Consider the following 25,247-nt stretch of genomic DNA (forward strand, 5'->3'; position numbering starts at 1 on the left):
GGATATGATCCAGGATAATAACCACCAACACATGTATTTTTAAGTAGAATGCAACATGCACACTTGAAAGGCAGTAGCACATATTGATCTTAGCTTATCTGAGTGCCAAAAAAAAATATTTTGGAGAAGTAATAAAAATCCAGAGTATGCAATAATCTGGTGATCTGGAGAAGCCCTAACACACTTCCAGGGTTTCTGAGGCATTAAAAAACATAAGAAGAGCTCTGCTGGATCAAGTCAAAGGTTCATCTAGTCAGGTATCTTATTTCCAGTCACAGCCAGGCAGATGCTTCTGGGAAGCCAATAAGCAGGGCATGAGGGCAAAAGCCTTCTCCCATTGTTGCTCTCCAGCAAATGGTACTTGGTGGTATTGTTGCCTTTGGACTAATAGTCCATTGGTAGACCGATCCTCTAAGGGACGCAGGTGGCGCTGTGGGTTAAAGCCTCAGCGCCTAGGACTTGCTGATCGAAAGGTCGGCGGTTCGAATCCCTGCGGCGGGGTGCGCTCCCGCTGCTTGGTCCCAGCGCCTGCCAACCTAGCAGTTCGAAAGCACCTCCGGGTGCAAGTAGATAAATAGGGACCGCTTACCAGCGGGAAGGTAAACGGCGTTTCTGTGTGCGGCTCTGGCTCGCCAGAGCAGCGATGACACGCTGGCCACGTGACCCAGAAGTGTCTCCGGACAGCGCTGGCCCCTGGCCTCTTAAGTGAGATGGGCGCACAACCCCAGAGTCTGTCAAGACTGGCCCATATGGGCAAGGGTACCTTTAACTTTACCTAGACCGATCCTCCTGGCATGCATTTGCCTAACTCTTTCTTTAAAGCCATGAAAACCAATGCCATAAATTAATTACACACTGGTCCTGCTATTCAAACACTCATTATAAAACACAGTAATTCACTTACCCAACACACCACCAATTCAGATATCCAAACAGCTGGACCTGCATGTAGTACTGTAAACAAATAAGCAGTCTTAAACACGCCTTACTTTTTGTGTTTTCCTGGTCCACGGCATGTTTGTCAGAAAACATGGTGGGTGGTGGAGATCAGACAAATAAGAGCATTCTTTCTCTTCCTTGTTTGCCTTTTGCAAGGTTCCAGAGGGTTTCCCCTGGCTTTTTTCACTATTTGGGGATCAAAAGCCTGTGCTTGGGAACACATTAGAAATTTTCCCATTGGAATTGATGGGAAATGCCAACAACAACAATAATAATAATTGTACCCTGCCCATCTGACTGGGTTGTCCCAGCCACTCTGGACAGCTTCCAACACATATAAAAGCATGATAAAACATCAAACATAAAAAACTTCCCTATACAAGGCTGCCTTCAGATGCCTTCAAAAAGTTGTATAGTTACTCATCTCCTTGACATCTGCTGGAGACAGACCATTTCATGAGAACGCATTGTGTTCCCATAGCAGGGCCTTCCTGTGCATGGTAGTTGAGGAAAGTAGTATGTCCTTTTTGCCTTCTGCCAATCAACTTCCCAAAATGATGTAAGCCCTTGAAGATCTGCGTTGGCATGGGACTTTTGGCAGTAAGAGAGTGTGTGTTCCAAGTAGACATGCTCAAGGGCAGAATACAATTTGCAAATATTGTGCCAGATTTGAATAGGATACATTTATTGGTGACATCAGAGAAAAGCGAAGTGGTAAATAATTTACCCCATTCGCCTTTGACATGTCATATGTATATTAAAAACATTTCTATCCTGATTCATAATTAAACCATCTCTAAGCAATATACAGGGGACGCAGGTGGCGCTGTGGGTTAAAGCCTCAGCGCCTAGGACTTGCCGATCGAAAGGTCGGCGGTTCGAATCCCTGCGGCGGGGTGCGCTCCCGCTGCTCGGTCCCAGCGCCTGCCAACCTAGCAGTTCGAAAGCATCTCCGGGTGCAAGTAGATAAATAGGGACCGCTTACCAGCGGGAAGGTAAACGGCGTTTCCGTGTGCGGCTCTGGCTCGCCAGAGCAGCGATGTCACGCTGGCCACGTGACCCGGAAGTGTCTCCGGACAGCGCTGGCCCCTGGCCTCTTAAGTGAGATGGGCGCACAACCCCAGAGTCTGTCAAGACTGGCCCGTACGGGCAGGGGTACCTTTACCTTTACCTTTAAGCAATATACAAAAATACTGTGTTTTATTGCTTTTATGCTATGGCATAAAAACAGAGATGCAATATAAAAACTAGTAAAACACTATTGTCAGAGCCACCCGTTGGTCCCAGCTCACAAGAGACCTAAGTCCAAACCAGTTTATTTACAAAAGTCTTTATTGAAGAGCATTGCTGCTTTTACATTCCATCTCCGTGGCTCTACGTCTGTGACATCAGACCGCTGAAGTCCCCTCTGAATCCGTGCCGCCCCTGCACCAGTTTAAGAGGTTTGCGCTGGACCACCTCTTCCTCTCCTTCCTCTTCCGCAGGGTCTTTCTGTCCCCCTGGGTTCCCTCCCGCCGGGACTCGCCCGAGGCTGAATCCTCTGACGCCTCTTCCCCCCTCCTTCGCGCTTTGGGGCCGGGCTCCTCCCCAGGGCTCTCCTCACTTCCGTGCGCCTCCACATTTGAACTTGGCGCGCGTACGTTGCTTCTGACCTTTCTCTCGACCGCTACACTGCTCCCGGTGCTACTCTCCGCCCCTTCCGGCAAAGCGTCCTGCTCCGATCTCCTCCCCCTGTCTCCTTCTTGCTCTGCTCCCTCTGACACACTGGTAACTCCTCCCCCTTCACTCCGTTCCAGCGGAGAAACCGGCCCCGATCTCCAACTCCCACTGGAGGCTCTCCCTTCGCTCCCCTGCTCCTGATTGCTTCCTCCTTGGGCTCCCCTTGGTCTGACTAGGGGGGCACCCTTTTGGGAGTCCTCTGACTCACTGGACAGACTCATGGACGACCTTTGGTCATTGTCATCCTCCTCCTCGTCTCTCTGGGATTCTTCCCCCTCGCTCTCTGTCTCCTCCCCCATCTGCCCTTCTCTCCCTGAAACCCTGACAACTATTATAAAAAAAACACACAGATCAAAACAGGAATTCAGTAATAACCACGTCTATTCTTATGGGACAGGAGTTTGGATCAAGTTTGCTTCATTTATGGCAGAGGGAAAGGGCATTCTGTAGTGCTGTTGCAATGGTGGAAAATGCCCCTTTGTACACAGGCTCATATTCCAGAGTAGTGGGAGCAGAATCCCACAGAAAATGCTAATTCACTCTCCAGACTGAACTTTCACCAGGTCTACGGCTCTCCCAAGACTTCTGATTCCTTTCCCAAAACATCAAATTCTCTCACTCTTGGCTTGGTTGCGCTATGTCTTTTGGCAGGTCAGGAAGGAGGCGATTGATTTAATCCTCCTGCAAAACAAAAAGTTCTTTCTCTCTGGGCGCCCAGGTGCGCCCGGGGTGATTATTGGACTGAGGATATGTGTCTTTGTCTCTTAAGACGGTTTCTGGCAGGCAAACTCAGGGGTGGTGAGCATTTCAGAACATTCAGATGCCATTCTCCCACTCAACAAGACAGCCTCTCAGCTGTGGGCAAATCCCAGATGCTCGATTACAGCCCTCTCTTAGGCATGTTTCACAGTATCTCTTATTATAACAGATCGGAAGGAAGGGAGCCGATTTTTCCTTGCGTTTTCTCTCAAACTGGCCTGCCTGAAGCCTTGAATGACTCAGAGAGTCTTTCCTTTTTTCCTTACTTTTCAGAGCTTGTGTAGAAGGCTATTTATTTATTTTTTAAAAAAAAATAATTATCACCTCCAACTATAAAACCATATAAACATTTTAAAAAGAGAGAGAAAGAGTAGAATACATTAATAACTATTTTAGGCTGTGCACATGCTAACCTGTTACAAAAAGGTAGTTTTTCTCAATCCAGAACAGTTCATGTTCATCCTCAACATGCTAGATTGAGTCTAGACCCTGCTGCCCTCAAGGGTGAGTGTGGTTAGTTTGATATGCATTTGAAAACCCTCCCCTTGACTAGGGAATCCTCCTCCTCCCAGCCCATACCCCAGGTGAATGAAGAACGAAGTGGTGATCATGGTATACACTCAACTACAAAGTCCAACAACCTGGGTGGCTTTAAATGAGAATTAGACAAATATTGGAGGGTAGGGCTATCAGTGGCTATTGGCCATGACAGCTGTATTCTCCTTCCATTGTCAGGCATTATGCCTCTGAAATCCAGTGGCTGAGAATCACAGGCAGGGAGAGCTGCACTCGGGTCATTCCTGTGGGCTTCCCTTAAGCATCTGGCTGGCTGTGCTTAGAGCAGAATGCTGGATTAGATGAGCCTCTGGCCTGACCCAACAGTTCTCCTCTTCTGTTCTTACTGCTCATGGTGTAAGTGGGGCCGCATTGACTGCTGGAAGGGCTTTTGAGCAGCAGGAGCTATGCCCACAGCAGCCAACTCCTGTGCAGACACATAATTAATTGGATCAGAATCAGAACTTCGGCCTTTAAGTCTCAATTTTTGTATTCAAAGAAATGTTTCAGTCTCCACGGTTGTCCTGCTAAATGTTGGGATTTCAGATATAGCCAAAGGGAGCTGACGAGACATTATAGGAATGTCGGATTTATGAATCTGGGCTGCAGGGTTCGAATCTATTCCTCACGCCCCCAAAGACAGTAGGGGCTGAGGCCTATGCATGAGCCCCAGGGATTTGGGAAATGGTTGGCTCTTAAATGCATAGTCAACGTTCATATTGTGGGGACTTCTGATTCAGTGAAATACCCAGGATATGATTTGGGACTTCTGCTTCAGTTAATACCCAGGATGTGATTTGGTTATTAAAAGTTATTAAAAATCAGTAACACATCTTTCTTCAAATCTGGATGAAACATTTTGACTTGAATCATATTTGTTGGTGTCGGGGAAGATGAATGGCACCAAATAAATCCACAAGATTCTCAATTTTGCTCTCCTTTCAAACTCCCAAACAAAATGTTTGGGATATATGCACACTAACAAGAGTTTGGCTATCAAAATCCCTTCCCAGAAGCTAAGGGAGACCCATTCAGAAGGAACAAAACAATGCACAGCAGGGGGGGGGGTGCATTCTCTTTACTTTGTTTAGTAAGATCTTCTGCCACAAAAAGAGGAAAGGAAAAAAACCCCAAAAACCTGGTATAATTTATAGTCTCTGCACCACAGTTCACACTTCCAAGTGGTGTGTAAACTAGGTTTTTGATCTCCAAAATCCTCCTTCCCACTCAGGACAGTGTTTTTTGTAGGTTGTTGGTACTAAGCCTGCATGACGGAATCGATATCATGTCCAGTTTTTGGTTCTCAACCCTTTCCATTGTTACTTGAAACCAACACATAAAATCTTAAGCACAGTTTGTTTGTAGCTTACGGAACCATTTTGTACAGCTGCTGTTCATTCATTTGCATTTTGGGTTGTTTTGGTTTGTTTTTTCCCCTTCCCACCCCCACCCTACCCCATCTCTCTTACAGCTGAGCACACAGATATTAAGCCATGGAGATCTGCCCTCTGTGTACAGCGAGGCCAAACTGCTGGCGCACACATACCAGTCTGTCAAGCAGCAGCTGTTTAAAGCATTTCAGAAAGCCGGTCTGGGCACCTGGGTGAAAAAGCCCCCGGAGCAAGATCAGTTCCCGCTAACTGTGTGAATCATTTGGCACTTCTGTGCCGTGACCCCATCAAGCTGACTGAAGATGGAGAGAAGAGCAGGAGAGGACCGCAGGAGCTGGCTGCGTGACGGATGCTGTCCCAGACTTACCTCCGGTAGAAGCATCTCAATTTGGAAATCCTAACAATGCATTAAGTATAAGATTGCGTTCTGATTAATGCACTGAACTTGACTTTAGGAAACTGCTTTTGCATACCCTTCTTCCCTTCTCAAGGATGTACAAAGCCCAGGTTACAAAAATGACCTTCACTGTTTGTTCCTTGTTTCGTAGCACATTACAGATCACTGTAATTATCCAACTGGCACCTGCATTTCGGGCAACAGCAGGTCCCGCTTCTAGCTAAAAGAAAAAAGAAAAACCCTGCCGTGTTCCCCTTCATCGTTAGTGCAATAATTAACATTGGAGAATGAGAGGTTTTTCTAGGTAGCAAACACATGCAGGTAACTTTTAGAATCAGGACGCCACAGAAGGTCACCGTTTGCACTGAAACACAAGAGGAAAGCCCTCTCTCTGTGTTTGTGTGTGTGAGTGTGTGTGTGTGTGTATTTGTGTCTAAAGGGTTGGGATAATTCAAACAGGTAAAAATACAACAAATATTATGCCCCTGCATCTATGAACATAGGCTTGAAAGTGTGATCAGTGTCCACTAACATCTTAAAAACCAGTAGAGATGGGCAGAGTCACCTGTTATCAGGGAAAGGGGCTTCTGCTGGCCTGAACAGCAGCTCTGATCACCTTTCCAAGACACAGAATAAAGTATGCCAAAAACAAGCAAACAAGCCTAGCAGCCCCTTTCTGCTGGATGAAACTGTACCATCTGCACAGACACAATTTCATGGAGGACAACATCCTGTGAACCAAACTCTCAGAAACACCCATAGCTCCCCACTTCCCATAATTGCGCTGGCTGAAAAGAGAGACACTAGTGGTTCTTTCTCCATGTGAATACAGACCAAGTGCGTCACATGAAGTTATTTTGTGACATGTGAAATAGTCGCACAAGTCAGAACACACTCGTTTCTGTAAATGTGCAAACTGGTCCCTAATTTGCCAGTACAGCAGTCCTCTGATACATGAGAAATGTTATTTAGGATGCCCAAAGAGAAACATTATAGAAAATCTAAGCAACTCCAGAATTAACCTCTGCCCCAATTGTAGTAATGTTTTTGGGTTTGGTTTGGTTTGTTTTTTTGTCTTTGCAAATGACAGGATTTGCGGGTATACCACCACTGTTTTGTTTTTAACCTTGTGGTTTTCATGAAATGTGTATATATTTAACAAGCTGCTACTTATCTGTGACCTGTCTTAGTGTCCTTTCTTAGAGCTATCCAATACTTTTCAAACATAAGCACATAGCTCATTCTCACTGCCCTCCCCCACTGAATTTCCTTTATGCTATACTTTCTTCCTTTTCGCCGGTAAAACTAGCCATATTCAGTAAATACATCCATGCATCGATGCCCAGGCAATAGTAATAGCTACACTATTTTGATGAAATTTTTATTTTTTAGATTATAAATTACAAGATGTATCTATAGTGTCTTGTACAAATGATATGATTGTGATAAACTAGAATTTTTAAAGATTAAAAATAAAAAGAACTCTTCCCCTGACAGAAATGTTTTCAAAAAAATAATACATTCCATATTAACTACCAAAAAAATTTCCTTAGAGTAGAAATAGTAGAAGATCTGAATTGCTTTAATGAGTTAGGAATGGATACTAATGATATTTTAGGATAGAAAGTGCTCCATTTCTAAAATAAGATGTAACAGGCCTTAAGCCTTTCAAAAAGTCGTTGATTTGGTCTGGAAAACATTTTCCCCTTAATACCAGATTTGTGGGGTGCGGTAGGGAGAGATAGATTTGGGTCAGAATCCAGAGAAACTAGTTACCTGGGTCTTTCCCCCCCCCCCTTTTCTGAAGACGGGGACAACATTTGCCCGCCTCCAGTTTGCAAGGACCTTGACTGTTTTCCTATACAGTGGTACCTCGGGTTAAGTACTTAATTTGTTCCGGAGGTCTGTTCTTAACCTGAAGCATCACTTTAGCTAATGGGGCCTCTTGCTGCTGCTGCGCCGCTGGAGCCCAATTTCTGTTCTTATCCTGAAGCACTATTTCTGGCTTAGTGGAGTGTGTAACCTGAAGCATATGTAACCCGAGGTACCGCTGTAATTCTCAAAGATTATAGATGGAGACTATGGAATGAATGGAATTTATCCAGTGACCTATGTCCTATGCAGCCTGACTTAATGCATGTTTGCTAGGAAGTAAACCCCATTGACCAGTGTGGTACTTACTCCAAAGTGAATGTGTAGAGCCTGAACCCCACTGAATTGTAATAGGACTTTAGCGTCATTGAGGGCCTGTACATATTTGGGGAAATCACATGGTTAGGAAAGCATGTGGCTATCACATGTTTGAATGCTCCCACTCATCCCCCCCCCAAAAAAAAGCAAAAAAAAAAACACAACACCTTGCACATTCAAACCATACTAATTTTCTATGCAGGGAGGTTAAAAAGGAAATGGGGAAAAGCAGAGCTGGGACCAGGTTTCCGGGAGCTCCTGGACACAGCATTACTCCCCCTTCTCTTTCCTCATGAAACTGCACACCTCTCGGCTCAAATCCCCTATTGTGAGAGAAAAACAATACAAAATACTGGATTTTTGAAATTCCCAGGCAGAAATTAACCTATTTTCTATCTCTGAACTTCAAAGGATTTGTGATGCTTTGCCGTTCTAATGATACGTGGATCTTGTGAATAATCTCTCATAGCCTGGGATGCCACATGTTCAACACAGCGCACAAGCCACTGAGAAAGAAATGTCAATCTTGCCTGTTTTGTTCTTTCATCCACTTTAGTTTTCACACACACAAAGTGTGTGGAGGGTGTAGAGCCCATCTTTTCCTGACATTTACAGAGAACATCTGGGGGTGGGGAGGGAGTTTATTTGAAGTCCTAGCATATTACATTTCTCCATCAAGGTTTTCTGCTCAGAACGTGCCCATCTGTGCTGAGATATGAGCAGGCACTCAAGTCTTGACCTTACAAGGCCGTAATAACTCTGTGGCACTGTTCTATCAAAGCAGCAGGTCAAACCAAGAACAGAAAAAAAGATTAAAGGATTCTCTCTGCTATTTTATTTTTTTAAGCATTAAATTCAATTTCTCCCAAAAAAAGACATTCACAATACAATAATTTGGCTCCAGCTCACCTATTAAGCAAGGGTACTTAAGTGTAGAAAAATGGCACACTGAGGGAACTTTCATTCATCACATGCTGATGGAATGAAAGTTTCACATAAACACAAACACAGTGGGACGCACTGACCTGCCTCAGTCCATCAAAAACCCTCATAAAATTTTTCAAAAAAGTTAAGTCACCACTGATGTGTAGTATAGAATAAACACTCACCGAACGAAAAGATTTGATGCTGTTATTACTGTTACATGTGTACCCATTCCTTTCCTCCAAGGAGATCAAGGTTCTGCATACGTGGTTCTTCCTCTCCTCCTTTTGTTCTCACAACAACCCTGTGAGGTAGTTAGGCAGAGAGCTAGGCCCAAGGTCACCCAGTGAGTTTCATGACTGAGAGGGGATTTGACTCCTGATAACCAGTGGCGTAGCGTGGGGGGTGCAGGGGGGGCTGACCGCACGGGGCGCAACATCTGGGGATTAGGGTTAGGGGGCGCAAATCCACGGGTTAGGGGGCGCAAATCCACGGGTTAGGGGGCGCAAATTACTTGTCTTGCCCCGGGTGCTGACAACCCACGCTACGCCACTGCTGATAACACCAGCTCTCTTAGTACGATAAACATGGAGCCTGGGGTGTAAGGTTCAAACCGGCCTTTTAAAGAACAGCCTGTATGCCAAACAGGAGTGATATACTGCTTAATCACCCAAATCTCTTTGCATAACATAAACATTAAAAAATATAGATAAAATCGTATTAGTCTCGACATGTGGTGTCACTGTATGGCATTACAAATAGACAACTTCCCAAATTAAGGAGATAAACATAAGACCTTCCAAGCAACAATTATGGTGAGGAGAAAGTATATACAAAAATGAAAGAAAAATCCTTCAGATTTGAACACTAAGCAAAGCAGAGAGTAAAGGAAAAATAGAACAGTGTCATTAAGAGATTTCATTGCACTCTCTTATGCCTTAACAGATCATTGTTACAAAGGGAAGTGGGGGGGGGGGGGAGAGAGAAAATAAAATATAAAGGGCTGTTTTTTCCCCTAAAAGGATTTTGCAGCAAGAAGAAAGATCTGAAGTGATTTACTTCCCCACTCTTTATAAAGAACCCAAAACTAGTCCCCACACAGGTCAGCATACTGAAGGGCATTATAGAAGTACTTAGAAGGTGGTGCATAATAATTAAATATAAAGAAGCTGGAACTCTGCACATGCTTGAGCGCATACATGACAGTCCCATGATTGGCACAGCACAGCAAACCAAGCAGAATTCTAAACCCACTTCCTTTCCTTGCCCTTACCTTCGTAGAAGCTGGCTTTCATCCAGCACCTCGCCCATACAATAGGACTTTCTGTTATAATGTGAATTTTGGTGAGTGCAAAGGGAACAATATCATATGAGGCCTGAAGAAAATCAGAACTCTCAAATGTTTATATGGCTCCAGCAAACTTCTATGAAAAGTAGAGGTTTGAAACAGCCTCTGGATTTCTGCAGCACAGCCCCTTGCCCCAATTGGACACCTACAAAAATGCCCCATATAATATGCCCTGGAAAATATTTGTGGTGTTTTCCGAGTTTACTCACCCTTTGTGTTAATCTCCCACCCACCCACTCCCAGGATCTTCTCTGGGCAGAGCAGCCCAATACTGCTGAAATATCAAATTAACAAGAAATGTGGCAAAATTCTGTGGGCTATGTTAGATAACTCCATTGAAAGCCCCAGAGGATTCTTTTTGTTTGACTCCATGGCCCCCCAAGTTTGATTCCCCCGTGCGATGCTCTGTTGACGCATTCTGACAAAACCCATGCTCAGCACCACCTCTGCATTTCCTGAAGCAAGGGAGAATGACTCATGAGGATATTCTAAAGGGAAGACAATGTACATACGCGAGCATGAGTGAATGGCAATACTGTACGAATGGATGTACATTTGTAAGATTTGTACAAACAGAATTAAATCTGAATTTACAGATGTGAATTTGCTGCTAAGTTCTGTAAATTGCACTTCAGTGATACCTGATAAGTGAATGTTTCTGTTATAAGTGAATAAAACGCCGAGGAAAAGAAATGTTCTCTCTCTCGTCGATCTTTCTTCACTCTGCCCAAATACTAAGAGGATTTTACCGCACTAGCAACATCCCTGCCATGTTTGAAAGACAGCTGACCCAGGTGATACACAAACTCAGCTTGGTGCCACCACAACCCACAAAAAAAGACACACACACACAGGCCAAGCAGAGTGGAACAAAACCCCAGACAAGACACAACATTCTGCTGCTACTTGATCATTCATTCCAAGTGGCACCAGCTGAACAGTTGCAAGTGGGCACCATGCCCAGCAGAACTCGCTTAGATTTCTTGTGCAGGTCATCCTATCTTTTTAATAATATTTGTATCACTGAGGGACTGCTGTGGCATTTCACAATGATGTCATTTCCAAGTTCAAACTGATGACAACCAGGGTGGGAACCAAGGTTCATGGTAAAATTCAAAAATTTCTTTTGGTATATTTTATAAATTTAATAGTGGGGAGGATACTGTGTTATGCTTTCCAATGAATACAGGGCAATGCTATCAATGCAGGTCCATCGTTTGACTGCACGTCACAGTCCCTTGAAGTGTAAAGTCAGCTGGATCACGAGAGATGCAGGCACACCTCTGTCAATCATCTCTGGCAGGGATGAGGCACTTTTGGCCTTCCAGGTTTAGTGGACTCCAAATCCCATCAGTTCCAGCTAGCATGGTCAAGGATGATGGGCACTGTGGTCCAATAAAAAGGGAGCACTAGGGATGGAGAGGATTCGATTCAGTACTCATTTAAAGGCAATCTAGACTAATTCACACTATATAGATAGATGATAGAGATATAGATAGATGATAGATAGATGATAGATAGATGATAGATAGATAGATAGATAGAGATAGATGATAGATGATAGATGATAGATAGATAGATAGATAGATAGATAGATAGATAGATAAACAGATAGATGATAGATAGATAGATAGATAGATGATAGATGATAGAGATAGATGATAGATAGATAGATAGATGATAGATAGATAGATAATAGATAGATAGATAGATATAGATAGATAGATAGATAGATGATAGATAGATAGATAGATAGATAGATAGATAGATAGATAGATAGATGATAGATAGAGATAGATGATAGATAGAGATAGATGATAGATAGATAGATGATAGATAGATAGATAGATAGATAGATAGATAGATAGATAGATACACACACACACACACACACACACACACTGTATTTTTTCTGTGTATAGGACGCCCCCATGTATACGACGTGGCCCCTCCACTTTGGGGGACTGATTTATCTGTGACTAAGACGACCTCAGATTTTAAACATTATTTTAGAGTATAAAAACCTAGTCTTGTACATGGAAAAGTACGGTACGTGTGTATATGTATATATACTTACATCTATGTGTGTGTGTGTGTGCTTTTTATTAGTTTTCTTACTTCACAAACACACACACAAAGTTAACAAAATAATAAAGTAATAGCAAGATACATACATCCAAAAATCCGTAAGTTCTTACAAGAAAACTTATGCCACCATGTTCTTAATTCACACTTCCTGAAACAATACACAAACCAAAACACAGCCCTCCTTTGAAAGTCACACTTCTCCAAAGTTTGAAATGCAGTTCTCCAGCCCGGAAATGTGCACAGAAACACATGTACTGGGGCAAAGTGTGCATAAACATGAATACATGCATGAAAAAGAGCATTTAAAATGAATTATATGGTTGGAAATTGCTTTGCAAAATGTGTACATTGCCCAAAAGTGCATACAAACATGAAAATGCTGGTACATTTTCATGAGAATCTGCAAATTGATGTGAAAATGTGAAGAACCGAGTGGAAAAATTGCTTTAAATCCCATATGTGATGAGGGAGAGCGAAAATGAGTGCTCCAGCCCCCTGACCTCATCACCCTCCATGAGTTCCTGGAAGAAGGAGCCTGCTCAGCTCACGCAGAATCCCCACCCGTTTTAGAACTCTGGAAAACTCTGGGTTCTAACATTTGCCAGGAGCTGCTGTTGTTTAGTCGTTTAGTCGTGTCCGACTCTTCGTGACCCCATGGACCAGAGCACGCCTGGCACTCCTGTCTTCCACTGCCTCCCGCAGCTTGGTCAAACTCATGCTGGTAGCTTCGAGAACACTATCCAGCCATCTCGTCCTCTGTCGTCCCCTTCTCCTTGTGCCCTCCTCCAGGAGCTGCTACATGGGTCAAAAAGGCTTCCTGCTGCAGAAGTAATCTCTCCAACTGATGGAGGGCACCAGGGCAGTGAAGGCGGGTGAAGACTAGTTTGCCCATCTCCATCTCCCTCATTGGGTTGGGGCGGAGGGGGGGTGGAGATATAAAAGGCCTGGACAGGTTTCTGTTGAATTTATTCTTTTCTGCTCCTTCCCATTCACCACGCCTGTCACTAAGTTTCAATCACAGCCGAAGTTTCCGGCATTGTTCCTACGATTTAAAACTCTGGTTGCTTTTATTAGTATTCCACCCCACACAGCCCTTGACTAAGTACCCAGGAGCAGAATAAAGATTATACACAAACAATGAGAGCGGTCTGAGGAGACCTTCAGCTTTCCCTTCAACAGTTTGGTACAAGCTTGCTGCAGGCTGAAATCAAACAGAGGAGGACACTCAGACAGGGAGGGCAGCAGAAGGGGAGGTCATCTACGTGTTTCAGTGGCAAGAAAGAGCCTGGTCTATTTTTAATCACAGAGATGTGTTGATGGATGGTTCTTCCCCATCATAGAGCCTTTTATTCAAAGACAACAATGTTTCCTAGTTAAGGAATTCCTAACGTAGGCCTTCAGATATTCACACAGGATGGCAAGCTTTTTCTTACAAACTGTTCTTCCACCTAGAGACAGCTGAGGGAAACCCAGCCAGATGGGTGGGGTAGAAATAATAATTATTAATAATAATAATAATAATAATAATAATAATAATAATAATAATAATAATGTTACCCTAGGCACCCAGGGAACAATTGGCTTTTCATCTATTTAAATTGAAGGAGCATATTACAATATAATTGTTCTATTATTGAAGGACATGCTTAAATGTTACATTGCAAATGGGCCTCTCGGAATGTCTAGCTTGGGCAGATAGAGATAAGCAACAAGGATTTCTTGTAATACCAGGATGAGGGAGGTTGCCGGAAGGAGGGAGAGAAGACCAAGACCTTATATGGTAATAGGAACTTATTATAAGTTTCGATTTCCCAGAAATCAGGTGACTTACAAGAGATCAGGTGGTACTCTATTTTGCAAATCTATATAAAGGGGCGCACCCTGACTACTGTGTACAGGTTGCGTACTGATCGCCCTGTGCCTTTGTTCTGCATATGCACTTCAAATAAAAATCCTGTTAATAACCTGCAAGAGCGTTTTGCTGCTTTGGGTGAATCTGTGCTTCAGGGACCCAAATAGCAGATATGTGTGGTCCTTCAAAATGAGGGGCTCTTAATTGCACCACACAGTTAAAGCAGCATTAGATGACTTTAACCAGTCATGCTCTCCCCCAAAGATTCATGGGAACTGTAGCTGTTAAGAGTGCTGAGATAAATAAGCTCAAGCCTGCACCTCTAAAATTAAGAAGAAATGCTAAAGTAAGGTGTGTTTTTTTAAAAAAAAAAAAGATAAAGGACCCCTGGTTAAGTCCAGTCAAAGGCGACTATGGGGTTGCGGCACTGTGATGGGACGATGAGCTGCTTGTGCGTAAAATGCAAGTCCCTCAGAGTTTGATCAGGCTTTCAAACCTCTGCCTGTGACGGAGCCCCTCCAGCATGGCTGCGTCAATCACTAGTAGAATCCGAAAGTGGCTGCTTTCGGAAACGTTTCCAACATAAAAGCTCCTTAACGGAAACACGTCGTCTGGCCTCTCGGCGTGACAGTTTCCGTCGAGGTGTGGGTGTCCCTATAGGAGGTCCTGAGACCTCCCCACTGGTTTCGCTTGAAGCGTCTCTGAGCCATCCCTCCGACTCACTTTCCCTTGGAGTTCTTGCTCGCCCTCTACTGGTTCCCTCTTCCGCTGCTACTGCTCTCTCACCCTCAGTGAGCCTTTGCGCCTCCGGCGCTTTAGATGTCAGTTCCCTGACATCCACCTCCCCTCCAGGGCCCCCTTCACCCCCTCCCGTCTCCTCTCCTACTGGCGGTGAGGAGGTAAAACCCTTGAAAGAACCTCCCTCATCTTCCGACGTCGCGAACACTTCCTTCCACTTGTTGCTGTTCCTACTCTCTAGGTACTCTTCGTCATCAGAGTCCACTCCCTCTTCCAACTCCGACTCCGCGAACCCTTCCATTTCCTCTTCCTCATCGGTGGTGCCGAAATACTCCCTCCTAAACCTTGCTATCGGCTGAGGTTTCCTCGGGAACCTTTGATGGAACGTTTCTGTTAAAACCTCGTCATTGACTTCCTGCGCACTTACCCAGGTGTTTTCTGACTCCGGTTCCCCTTCCCACGCCACTAAATACTCCACCTGATTTCCCTTCCACCTGGAATCGAGGATTTCCGCTACATGGTTGCGGCGTTCCCTCTCTTCCAAGGCTGGTCCCCTGACGTGCTCCCCTTCACCTCCTCCCCTGTATGGTGACAGTAACGACCTGTGGAACACTGGGTGCAATTTCATGTGATTGGGTAATCGGAGTTTGAAAGCTACCGGGTTGACCTGCTGAATCACCTCAAAGGGTCCCAATCTTCTGGGCCTCAGTTTCTTACAACCCCCTTTGAACGGCAACCCTTGGGTTGACAACCACACTTGATCCCCCACCCTTATGGTTTCACCTTCCCTTCTGTTCTTGTCTGCCTGCTTCTTATATTGTGCCTTAGCCCTTTCTAAGTTGAGCTGGAGCTGCTGATGGATGGCTTCCATCTCTTCTACAAAATGTTCAGCCGCTGGGACGCTCCATCTCTCCCCTCCTTCCCCTGGAAATGCCCTGGGGTGACACCCGTAATTAGCCAAAAAGGGACTCATCCCTGTGGACACATTCTCCGCATTATTGTAGGCAAATTCTGCCAACGCCAACTTTTCGACCCAATCGTTCTCTCTGTCATTGACATAACACCTAAGATATTGTTGAAGAATGCCATTTGCCCTTTCCGCCTGCCCGTTGGTTTCAGGGTGCCGGGCAGTTGAAAAATTGACTTCCACGTGTAACAAGCTCATGAGCTTCCTCCAGAACCTGGAAGTAAATTGTTTGCCTCGATCTGAGATCACCCTCGAGGGAGCCCCGTGCAACCTAAAGATATGTTCCACAAACAACTTCGCCGTTTCTTCCGCTGTGACTGCATGTGAGCATGCTACAAAGTGGCACATCTTAGTTAACAGGTCTACTACTACCATGATGGCTGTTTTCCCCTTGGACCTTGGCAGATCCGTCATAAAATCTATTGATATCGCTTCCCAAGGCCGTTCTGGTGTGGGTAAAGGTTCTAATAACCCTGCCGGCGCCCTTCTTTCCCCTTTGGCTCGCTGACATTGGTCACACCCTCTTACATACTCCCTTACATCTTCCCTCACCTTAGGCCACCAAAATTCCCTGGTAACCAACCACATGGTCTTGTGTTGCCCAAAATGTCCCGCCGTGGGGCTATCATGCAACTGCTTGAGTACTCTCCCCCTCAATTCACCTTCGGGTATATACAGTGCCCCTTTGTAATACAATGCCCCATTTCTTTCCTCAAAACCTCCGGGGCTCTCGCCCTCCCCCCTGAGACCTCTGAGCTTATCCTGGGCATATTCATCATTTTCCGTTTCCTCCACCAGTTCTCGTTGCCCCACCATCGCCGCCCCACACACCCAGCGGTCCTCCGGGATGACATGTCTCTCTTCGATCACCCCCTCCCCTTCCCAATATTCTGGTTTGCGTGAGAGCGCGTCCGCCCTGACGTTTTCTGGGCCTGGCACATAACAAATCTCAAAGTTAAATTTGGAGAATTCCTGTGCCCATCTCACTTGTCGTTGGTTGAGCACTCGAGCTGTTCTCCAATACTCTAAATTTTTGTGGTCGGTGCACACTTGCACCTTGTGTTGTGCCCCAATTAATAAATGTCTCCACCTCCGGAATGCTTCGTGAATGGCAAGTAGTTCCCTGTCATACACCGTGTAATTCCTCTCGGACTTATTCAGCTTCCGCGAGAAGAAGGCACACGGTCTCCACTCCGACGCACTCCTCCCCGGTTGAAGAAGGACCGCCCCTACCGCCCGGTCGGATGCATCTGTTTCCACTCTCATGGGTTTTCGTAAATCCACATGCAGAAGTTGTTCTTCCGAGGCGAAAGCCCTTTTCAGTTCTTCAAAGGCTCGATCCGCCTCTGCCGTCCAAACAAATTTCTTCTTGCTGCTGAGACAGTCGGTGATGGGCGCCGTCAAGTGGGCAAAGTTCTTGATGAACTTCCGATAAAAGTTCCCAAATCCCAAGAATCTTTGCACGTCCTTCTTGGTCTTCGGTGTCTTCCATTCCAGTACCGCTTGGACCTTGCCTGGATCCATGGCCAATCCCTTGTCTGACAAGCGGTACCCCAGGAATTCCACCTCCTTGGTATGAAACTGGCACTTCTCCAGTTTCACCCACAGCTGGTTGGCTTGCAGCCTGCCCAACACTTCTCGAACGTCCCTCACATGCTGTTCCTCATTTTCCGAATACACCAACACGTCGTCTAAAAAGGCCACACAATTCTTGTAGAGCAAAGGTCCCAGAACGTGGTTTATAAAAGCTTGAAAACACGCGGAGCCCCCTTGTAGACCGAAGGGCATAACGAGGTATTCAAAGGCTCCCAACGGGGTAAACATGGTGGTCTTCCATTCATCTCCCTTCCTTATGCGTATCAGATTGTACGCCCCCCGCAGGTCCAGTTTTGTAAAAATCTTTCCCTTCCTTACTCTGGTCAAAATGTCATCAATTCGGGGCATAGGGAAAGCCAGGGGCTCCGACACTGCATTGAGGGCCCTGAAGTCACACACCAGTCTCGGTTTGTCTGTGTTCTTTTTGTCCACAAAGAACACTGGGCTGCCCCCCACCGCTCGGGACTCTCTGATGAAACCTCGCTTCAAGTTTTTGTCAATGAACTCCCTCAGCTCCTGCATCTCCCTGTCTGACATGGCGTACAGCTTGCCTACTGGGAGTTGGGCCCCTGGGAGTAGGTTGATTTGACAGTCAAAGGGTCTATGCGGTGGCAGTTTGTCTGCTTCCCTTTCGCTGAATACGTTGCTCAGATCTGCGTATTGCGGGGGCACCTTCCCTTTGTCCATCACTTCCATCCCCGCTAGGGTGACTCTGTCTCCTCCCGAAACCTTCCCCTCCTTGCAGTGTTCTAGGCAATGCGCTGACCCAAAGGAGACCACCCTCTGATGCCAGCCCACTAGCGGATCGTGTAGCGCCAGCCAGCTCATCCCCAAAATGATGGGCGCTCCTCCCAGGATGGCCACATTAAACGCTATCTGTTCGGTGTGCCTTGCCACTCTCATTATCATCGGGACAGTCTGTTGGCTAACTTCTCCCCCCAACAGCTCTCTGCCGTCAATCGTAGTCACCTGCAAGGGGTTACTTAAAGGGATAGTCTGTATCTGGTGCTCAGCTGCAAACTCCTTACTCATGAAATTACAGGAGCTGCCTGAATCCAAAAGCGCCTTGACCTTTAGTGGGTGTCCGTTTGGCAGTTCTAGTAACACCTCTATCACTAAAGCGGGTCTGGGGGGTTCTGGCATGGGCACTTTCATTGCTCTTTGGCCTGGCTGCTGTGCCCCAACGGTGGCAGCCAGGCGTTGGCTTTTACTTGCTCCTTGCCTTCCTCTTCCTTTCCCCCAACAGCTCCTGCCATCCCTTGCCATTCCTTTCTTTGTGGGCAAACTCTGGCAAAGTGCCCTGGCTGTTGGCAGAGATAACATCTCTTGGCGCTCTTTCCCTCCTTTTTCCGCCCTTCACTGGGATTTGAAACTGCGCGCGCCCGCGCTGTTCCAACTTCCATCGGCTCTGCCGGCGGGAAAGGTGGCTCTGGAATGTCTGGAATGCGGAACTCCCTCCAACGGTCTCCTTTCCCTTCCCGCTTTTCCATAGCCCTCGCCTCCTGGCGCGCTCCTATGGCCAGCGCAGATTTGGTTAACTGGTCCATAGACTCCGCCCTGGGGCCCCGGGAAAGCTCATCTTTGACGGTTGAAGAAAGCCCCTCTTCGAAAAGCATTTGGATGGGCTCCGCCGATAGGTCCCACCCCAATTTGTGAATCAACATGGTAAATTCCGTCCAGTACTCACGGACAGATCTGCTTCCTTGCTGGCAAGCCATTAACTGCCTTCGCACCACCCCCTGCTCAATATCGCTGGAAAACATCAGGTCCATGGCACGAAAAAACTTCCTCGTGTCCTTTAAGATCTCATTATTCGCTGCCATCAGGGGTCTAACCCAATCTTTCGCCCCGGATTCGAGATGGCCAATCACATACGCCACTCGCGATTCCTCATCGGGGAAGTCATCAAACTGCAAGTTTAGAGCGTATTGCATCTCTGTTCTAAAGGCATGATAGTTCCTGGGATCCCCCCCGAATTTCTGCACCAATCCTGGCACCTTTCTGGCGAGCGGGGTGGTTTTCTCCTTTCCCTTTTCTGCATCCTGAGCCCTCCTCTCCTCAAGCCTCGCCGTTTGCAGCGCCAACTGGATCTCCAACGCCCTGTACCTTTCTTCCAGGCTTGGACCTCCTCCAGCTGCTCCTGCTTCCCCGGTTCCGGCTGGATTGCTCATGATGCTTCTCCCTGCACAAGCTGGCTTTCGGAGACTTTCGGATTGCTGTGATGGGACGATGAGCTGCTTGTGCGTAAAATGCAAGTCCCTCAGAGTTTGATCAGGCTTTCAAACCTCTGCCTGTGACGGAGCCCCTCCAGCATGGCTGCGTCAATCACTAGTAGAATCCGAAAGTGGCTGCTTTCGGAAACGTTTCCAACATAAAAGCTCCTTAACGGAAACACGTCGTCTGGCCTCTCGGCGTGACAGTTTCCGTCGAGGTGTGGGTGTCCCTATAGGAGGTCCTGAGACCTCCCCACTGGTTTCGCTTGAAGCGTCTCTGAGCCATCCCTCCGACTCACTTTCCCTTGGAGTTCTTGCTCGCCCTCTACTGGTTCCCTCTTCCGCTGCTACTGCTCTCTCACCCTCAGTGAGCCTTTGCGCCTCCGGCGCTTTAGATGTCAGTTCCCTGACAGGCACTCATCTTGCTTTCAGGCTGAGGGAGCCGGCGTTTGTCCACAGACAGCTTTCCAGGTAATGTGGCCAGCATGACTAAACCGCTTCTGGTGCAATGGGACAACGTGACGGAAGCCAGAGCGCACGGAAACACTGTTTACCTTCACGTCGGAACAGTACCTATTTATTTACTTGCACTGGCACATAGCTGTCAACTTTCAGATTTGAAAATAAGGGATCAGCAGCCTCACCAGTCCCAGCGACAGTCTACAGGCTATCTAACAATCCGGGATAGCAGCGAGAAGCAGCGGGAAACGGCGCTGGAATAAGGGAATTTCCCGCAAAAAAGGGGAAGGTTGACAGCTATGCACTGGCGTGCTTTTGAACTGCTAAGTTAGAAGGAGCTGGGACAGCAACAGTAGCTCACCATGTCATGGAGATTCGAACCGCCGACCTTCTGATGGGCAAGCCCAAGAGGCTCAGTGGTTTAGACTACTTTGCTACCCACATCACCCCAAATGCCAAAGTGCCCTGTGAAAGACTCAGAAAAACAGAAGCCTCTTCTGAAGGGGGAGAAAACTATGCAGCAATTGGAGTACCGTCTCAGCACAGCGCTAAGCATAAATCAAGCTTTTATGGAGAGAGACTGTTGGTTCAGCTACCTCTGTATTCTCTAATGCAGGCTTCACCAATCTGGTGCCCTTCGAATGTTTGCTGGGGCTGATGGGAGATGCAGTACAAACATCAGGAGGATACCTGGTTGGTGAAGTATGGTCTAGGGACTGGCAGTGCCTTTCTCATGATTAGATTTAAATATGCATAGCAAATGATGTTCCATTGAGCTACAGTACTGCCCTGAAGGGGACGCGGGTGGCGCTGTGGGTTAAACCACAGAGCCTAGGACTTGCCGATCAGAAGGTCGGCGGTTTGAATCCCCGCGACGGGGTGAGCTCCTGTTGCTCAGTCCCTGCTCCTGCCAACCTAGCAGTTCAAAAGCACATCAAAGTGCAAGTAGATAAATAGGTAGCGCTCCGGTGGGAAGGTAAACGGCGTTTCCGTGCGCTGCTCTGGTTCGCCAGAAGTGGCTGAGTCATGCTGGCTACATGACCTGGAAGCTGTACGCCGGCTCCCTTGGCCAATAAAAGTGAGATGAGCGCCGCAACCCCAAAGTCGGTCACGACTGGACCTAATGGTCAGGAGTCCCTTTACCTTTTTACTTCCCTGAAGAAGATACTGGGCTAGAGCTGTTGCTGATTTGCAGGTAGCATTCAATCGCATGCCAGCCAATTCTGGATGTGCAGTTGAAGCCGGTTTCCGCACGCTGGTGCAACAAACATTCTTATAAATAAATAAATACTGGACTTTTTACAATAAGGAAAGTGCCAGGAAAATGTACTGGAAGGTGTGGCCTAACAATTGCTTGATGCAATGTTATGTGACCTGCTCATGAAACAATTTCAGAGGATTTTGCTCAAGAAATAGACAATATCATATAAACTCCCTGCAAACTTTGCACAAAGAAATCCCAATGAATGTTCAATAAATGGGCCATCTGGAAGCAACCCTTTGAATTGCTTTCTGCTTGTTTTGGGTTTTAGCCATATTGCTACCTTCCCCACCCCCCCACCGCCAAAAAAAAAAAAGGCTACACAGTACATTCATTTATTTGTGGATAGTATATATGTGACTATTTTTAAATCCAGTTTCTTTGAAAGATCATACGAGATCTGTATTTAACTCACACTTTGCAGATATGGATTGCTTTGCTGTGTGTATCCTTTGTGTTTGTTGGAATAAATGGAAAACACAAACTCTGCAATATATTGTCTTAACTGAGGGTTTCACTGCATGTCTGTTTCTCAGATAAAATAAACAAGTCCTTCTGTGGCAGTTAAGGCTTGACGGACATGCCTCTGTACTGGATAAACAACATGTCACTAGGAAAAACCACTTTTTAAGCCCTTTGATTCATGGCTGCTTTGGAATGCCTTGAACCAGAATACTTGCTTTGCTTTCAAGAAGGGCTAACAGAAGAGGAAAGGGGAGAGGGAGAATTTGAAAATTACGCACACTAATGTGCAGCGCTTTCAGAGATCCAGAGAAACCAAATTTCACACTTACACTCCCTAGACTTGGCTGAGAGTTTCAAGCATCAGAACTCAAAAGTTTCACTGACAAGACTTCAGTGAAATTCAAGTTATAATAACCTAAACTTTTGCAAACAAACAGCCATCAGAAAGATCAATGGCTGCAGTCGTGTCTGTGCCTATGCTTTTGAACAATTCAAAGTTATGCTGGAAAATGGAGCCCAGGTGGGTGGCTTCCCCCTATTTGCCCTATTCTGCTGCTGCCACGTCACAAACCAGTGTGCATCCTGGCAAATCAACGGAATGTATCGGATCATATTGCCAGAATGAAAATACAGCGGTACCTCGGGTTAAGTACTTAATTTGTTCCGGAAGTCTGTTCTTAACCTGAAACTGTTCTTAACCTGAAGCACCACTTTAGCTAATGGGGCCTCCTGCTGCCGCTGGAGCACAATTTCTGTTCTCATCCTGAAGCAAAGTTCTCAACCTGAAGCACTATTTCTTCGTTAGCGGAGTCTGTAACCTGAAGCGTATGTAACCTGAAGCGCATGTAACCTGACGTACCACTGTACTACTATTTTGTATGCATAAGAACCCCACTACAGTGGATGCTCGGGTTGCAAACATGATCCGTGCGGGAGGCACGTTCGCAACCCGCAGCGCCGCGTCTGTGCACGCACAGGTTGCAATTCGGCGCTTCTGTGCATGTGCAAAGCGCAATTTAGTGCTTCTGCGCATGCATGAGCGCCGAAACCCGGAAGTAACCCACTCCAGTACTTCTGGGTTTTAGCGCATCCATAACCCGAAAACATACAACCTGAAGCATCTGTAACGCAAGGTATGACTCTACTAATGAAAAAAGCAGCATCAGAAAGAATCATAAACTAGAGCTTGGCTCGCATTCATTTCGACGTTCACACACCACATACATGCCTGGTTCACAAGACACACCAAGCGAAACTATGGCTTAGTTAAACCATGCAAACATGGGTGCATCGGGAGAGGTGCTCACAACTGCTTTGCTCCTTCCTGGTCATTTTTGCTGCTGCCCACAGCTTAGCCAAGAACAAACCTTGGCCACAACTTCCAGTTAGTGAGTAAGTAAGTAAGTAATTTTTTATTTATAGCCCGCCCTCCCCAGCCAAGACCAGGCTTGGGGCGGCTAACATCAAATACATTAAAACACAATCAAACAATTGATTAAAATACAGCTTAAAAATTAGAATCAGGATAAAATTAAACGATTGCCCATGAATTACAACCATAGGGGTCGGGAACCTCATCAGGGCCAACTATCCATGCTGGTCCCACGTGAGCCGATAAAAGCGCCAAAGAGGTAACTTACTGGGTCTCCATAGAGTGGGGTCAAACTGGGCCCAGACCAAAGTCAGGAGGAACAACTCCGTCTTGCAGGCCCTGCGGAAGGATGTCAAGTCCTGCAGGGCCTTGGTCTCCTGTGATAGAGTGTTCCACCAGGCTGGGGCCAAAGCCGAAAAGGCCTTGGCCCTGGTTGAGGCCAGTTTAACCTCCTTGAGGCCCAGGACCTCCAACTAACTAACAGTTAGCGCAGAGAGAGGTTACCCACTGGCCCCAGCTTGGACAACTTGTTAAGCCAAAGATCACAAGTCCTAGAAAGCCATTCAGTTTGTACATCACCACAACTATGTTTCCTTGTAGGTCACTTTCCCACAAAACTGTGCTCAAAGCAGCTCACAACTTATGAAATGGACAACAGCATTTTAAAAAACACAATAAGTACAATTTAAAATAACCATAGGAAGCTGAATAACTCGTTATTATCAGATAACCAAGGGGTTTCCAGAGTCTCAGACAGAAGCCTTTCCCCATTGGCAAACCCTAGGACCTTCTGAAAGCAAATCGCATGCAGTGCCACTGAGCTACAACCCTTTTCATGCTAATACATCTTTTTTAAAAAAAATCAGCACGTGCAACATGATATAAAACAAGACAAACCAACTGAATTTAACAGCTTCCAACTATACATGAGAGATAATAAAGCCTAACACTAAGAAAACAAGGCCAAAACAGAACCCACAAGAATGGCTAGCTATACATTGCCAGTAAGAGGCTTTGCCTCACGAAAAACAGACACCAATCAGAATAAAATTTGCATATGGTAATTATATGTACAAGTGCAAATTTAGAAATAATAATCATCAATAAATTAGAATTTAAATAATGCTCACCATAGTGGAGAAGGAACCAGGTGTGTCTGCTAAGTCCGCTGACTATCTGCTGCAGCCTCAAGACTCCTGCTATCCCTTTTTACTGCTCCTTATCTTCAAAGCAGACTTGGGCTGGGCAGTCTTCAAAATAGAGAGCTGTGTTCTGTGAAGTAGGACCCACAATCCACCCAATTGCACCAGCAGTCGGCTGTTAGTCCTGGAGGTCTCCCCCCTGCCTTGCAGGCCTTTCTCCACCTGGCCTGGGAGGGCGGGGCCCAGACTGACTCCAGCTGCAAAAGCTGAAGCTGCTAAACTGACTCTTGGGGATTGTTGTTGTTGTTAGTGATACAAATTTTCCTGAATCTTTATTTCAGCTTATTTATGATTGATGTGGAAATTGTTTGGTTTGGTGTTGTGCTTTTTGATGTTTCATTCATTGTTTAGGTCCATTTTTGTTACGTTTGTAACAATAAAAAATTCATGTTGTGAGGCGCCTTGAGCACAGCTTTACTTAGAGAAAGGCGACATACAGTACAAGTAAAATCATGTCTGTATGTGCTTCCAGGAGTCTGGGGAAAAGACTTGCCCTCCTTGCCCTCCCCAACATTTGCCTTTCGCTGCTGTCAGCCTCCTCTGGAGTAAGTTATATGGGAGCCAACTGCACCTCATCTAGCCTGTATGCCAGTTGTCTGTCATCTACCTTGTATTTGGGCCAGACTCCTTGGAGTGCAGCAAATTGTTCTCTCTGTGTTAAAATTGTTTATTTTTGTCATTTTTAAATCTGTTTTTATTTGTCTCTCCAATGCTCTGTACTGCAGTGTTTTTAATGTTAGATGTAAGCCACTTTGGGCACAGCTGACTGTGGGAAAGCAGCCTATTATGTAAAGCTACCAAATCACACAAGA

General features: G+C 46.0%; 1 protein-coding gene across 7 annotated transcripts in view; it reads left to right on the forward strand.

Annotated features, from left to right (window-relative positions):
- Positions 1–7,546, forward strand: part of ADARB2 (adenosine deaminase RNA specific B2 (inactive)) — a 363,889-nt gene extending 356,343 nt beyond the window's left edge. For all 7 annotated transcript variants that reach the window (XM_081931677.1, XM_081931679.1, XM_081931678.1 and 4 more), the window contains one exon: positions 5,444–7,546. In XM_081931677.1, coding sequence (XP_081787803.1) covers positions 5,444–5,620 — 177 coding nt within the window. In that variant the 3' untranslated portion in view covers positions 5,621–7,546. The remainder of the gene's footprint in view (positions 1–5,443) is intronic.
- The last annotated feature ends 17,701 nt before the right edge of the window (positions 7,547–25,247 follow it).

Source organism: Podarcis melisellensis (genome assembly GCF_964234715.1).
Source record: "Podarcis melisellensis genome assembly, chromosome: 12".
NCBI classification, from domain to species: domain Eukaryota; kingdom Metazoa; phylum Chordata; class Lepidosauria; order Squamata; family Lacertidae; genus Podarcis; species Podarcis melisellensis.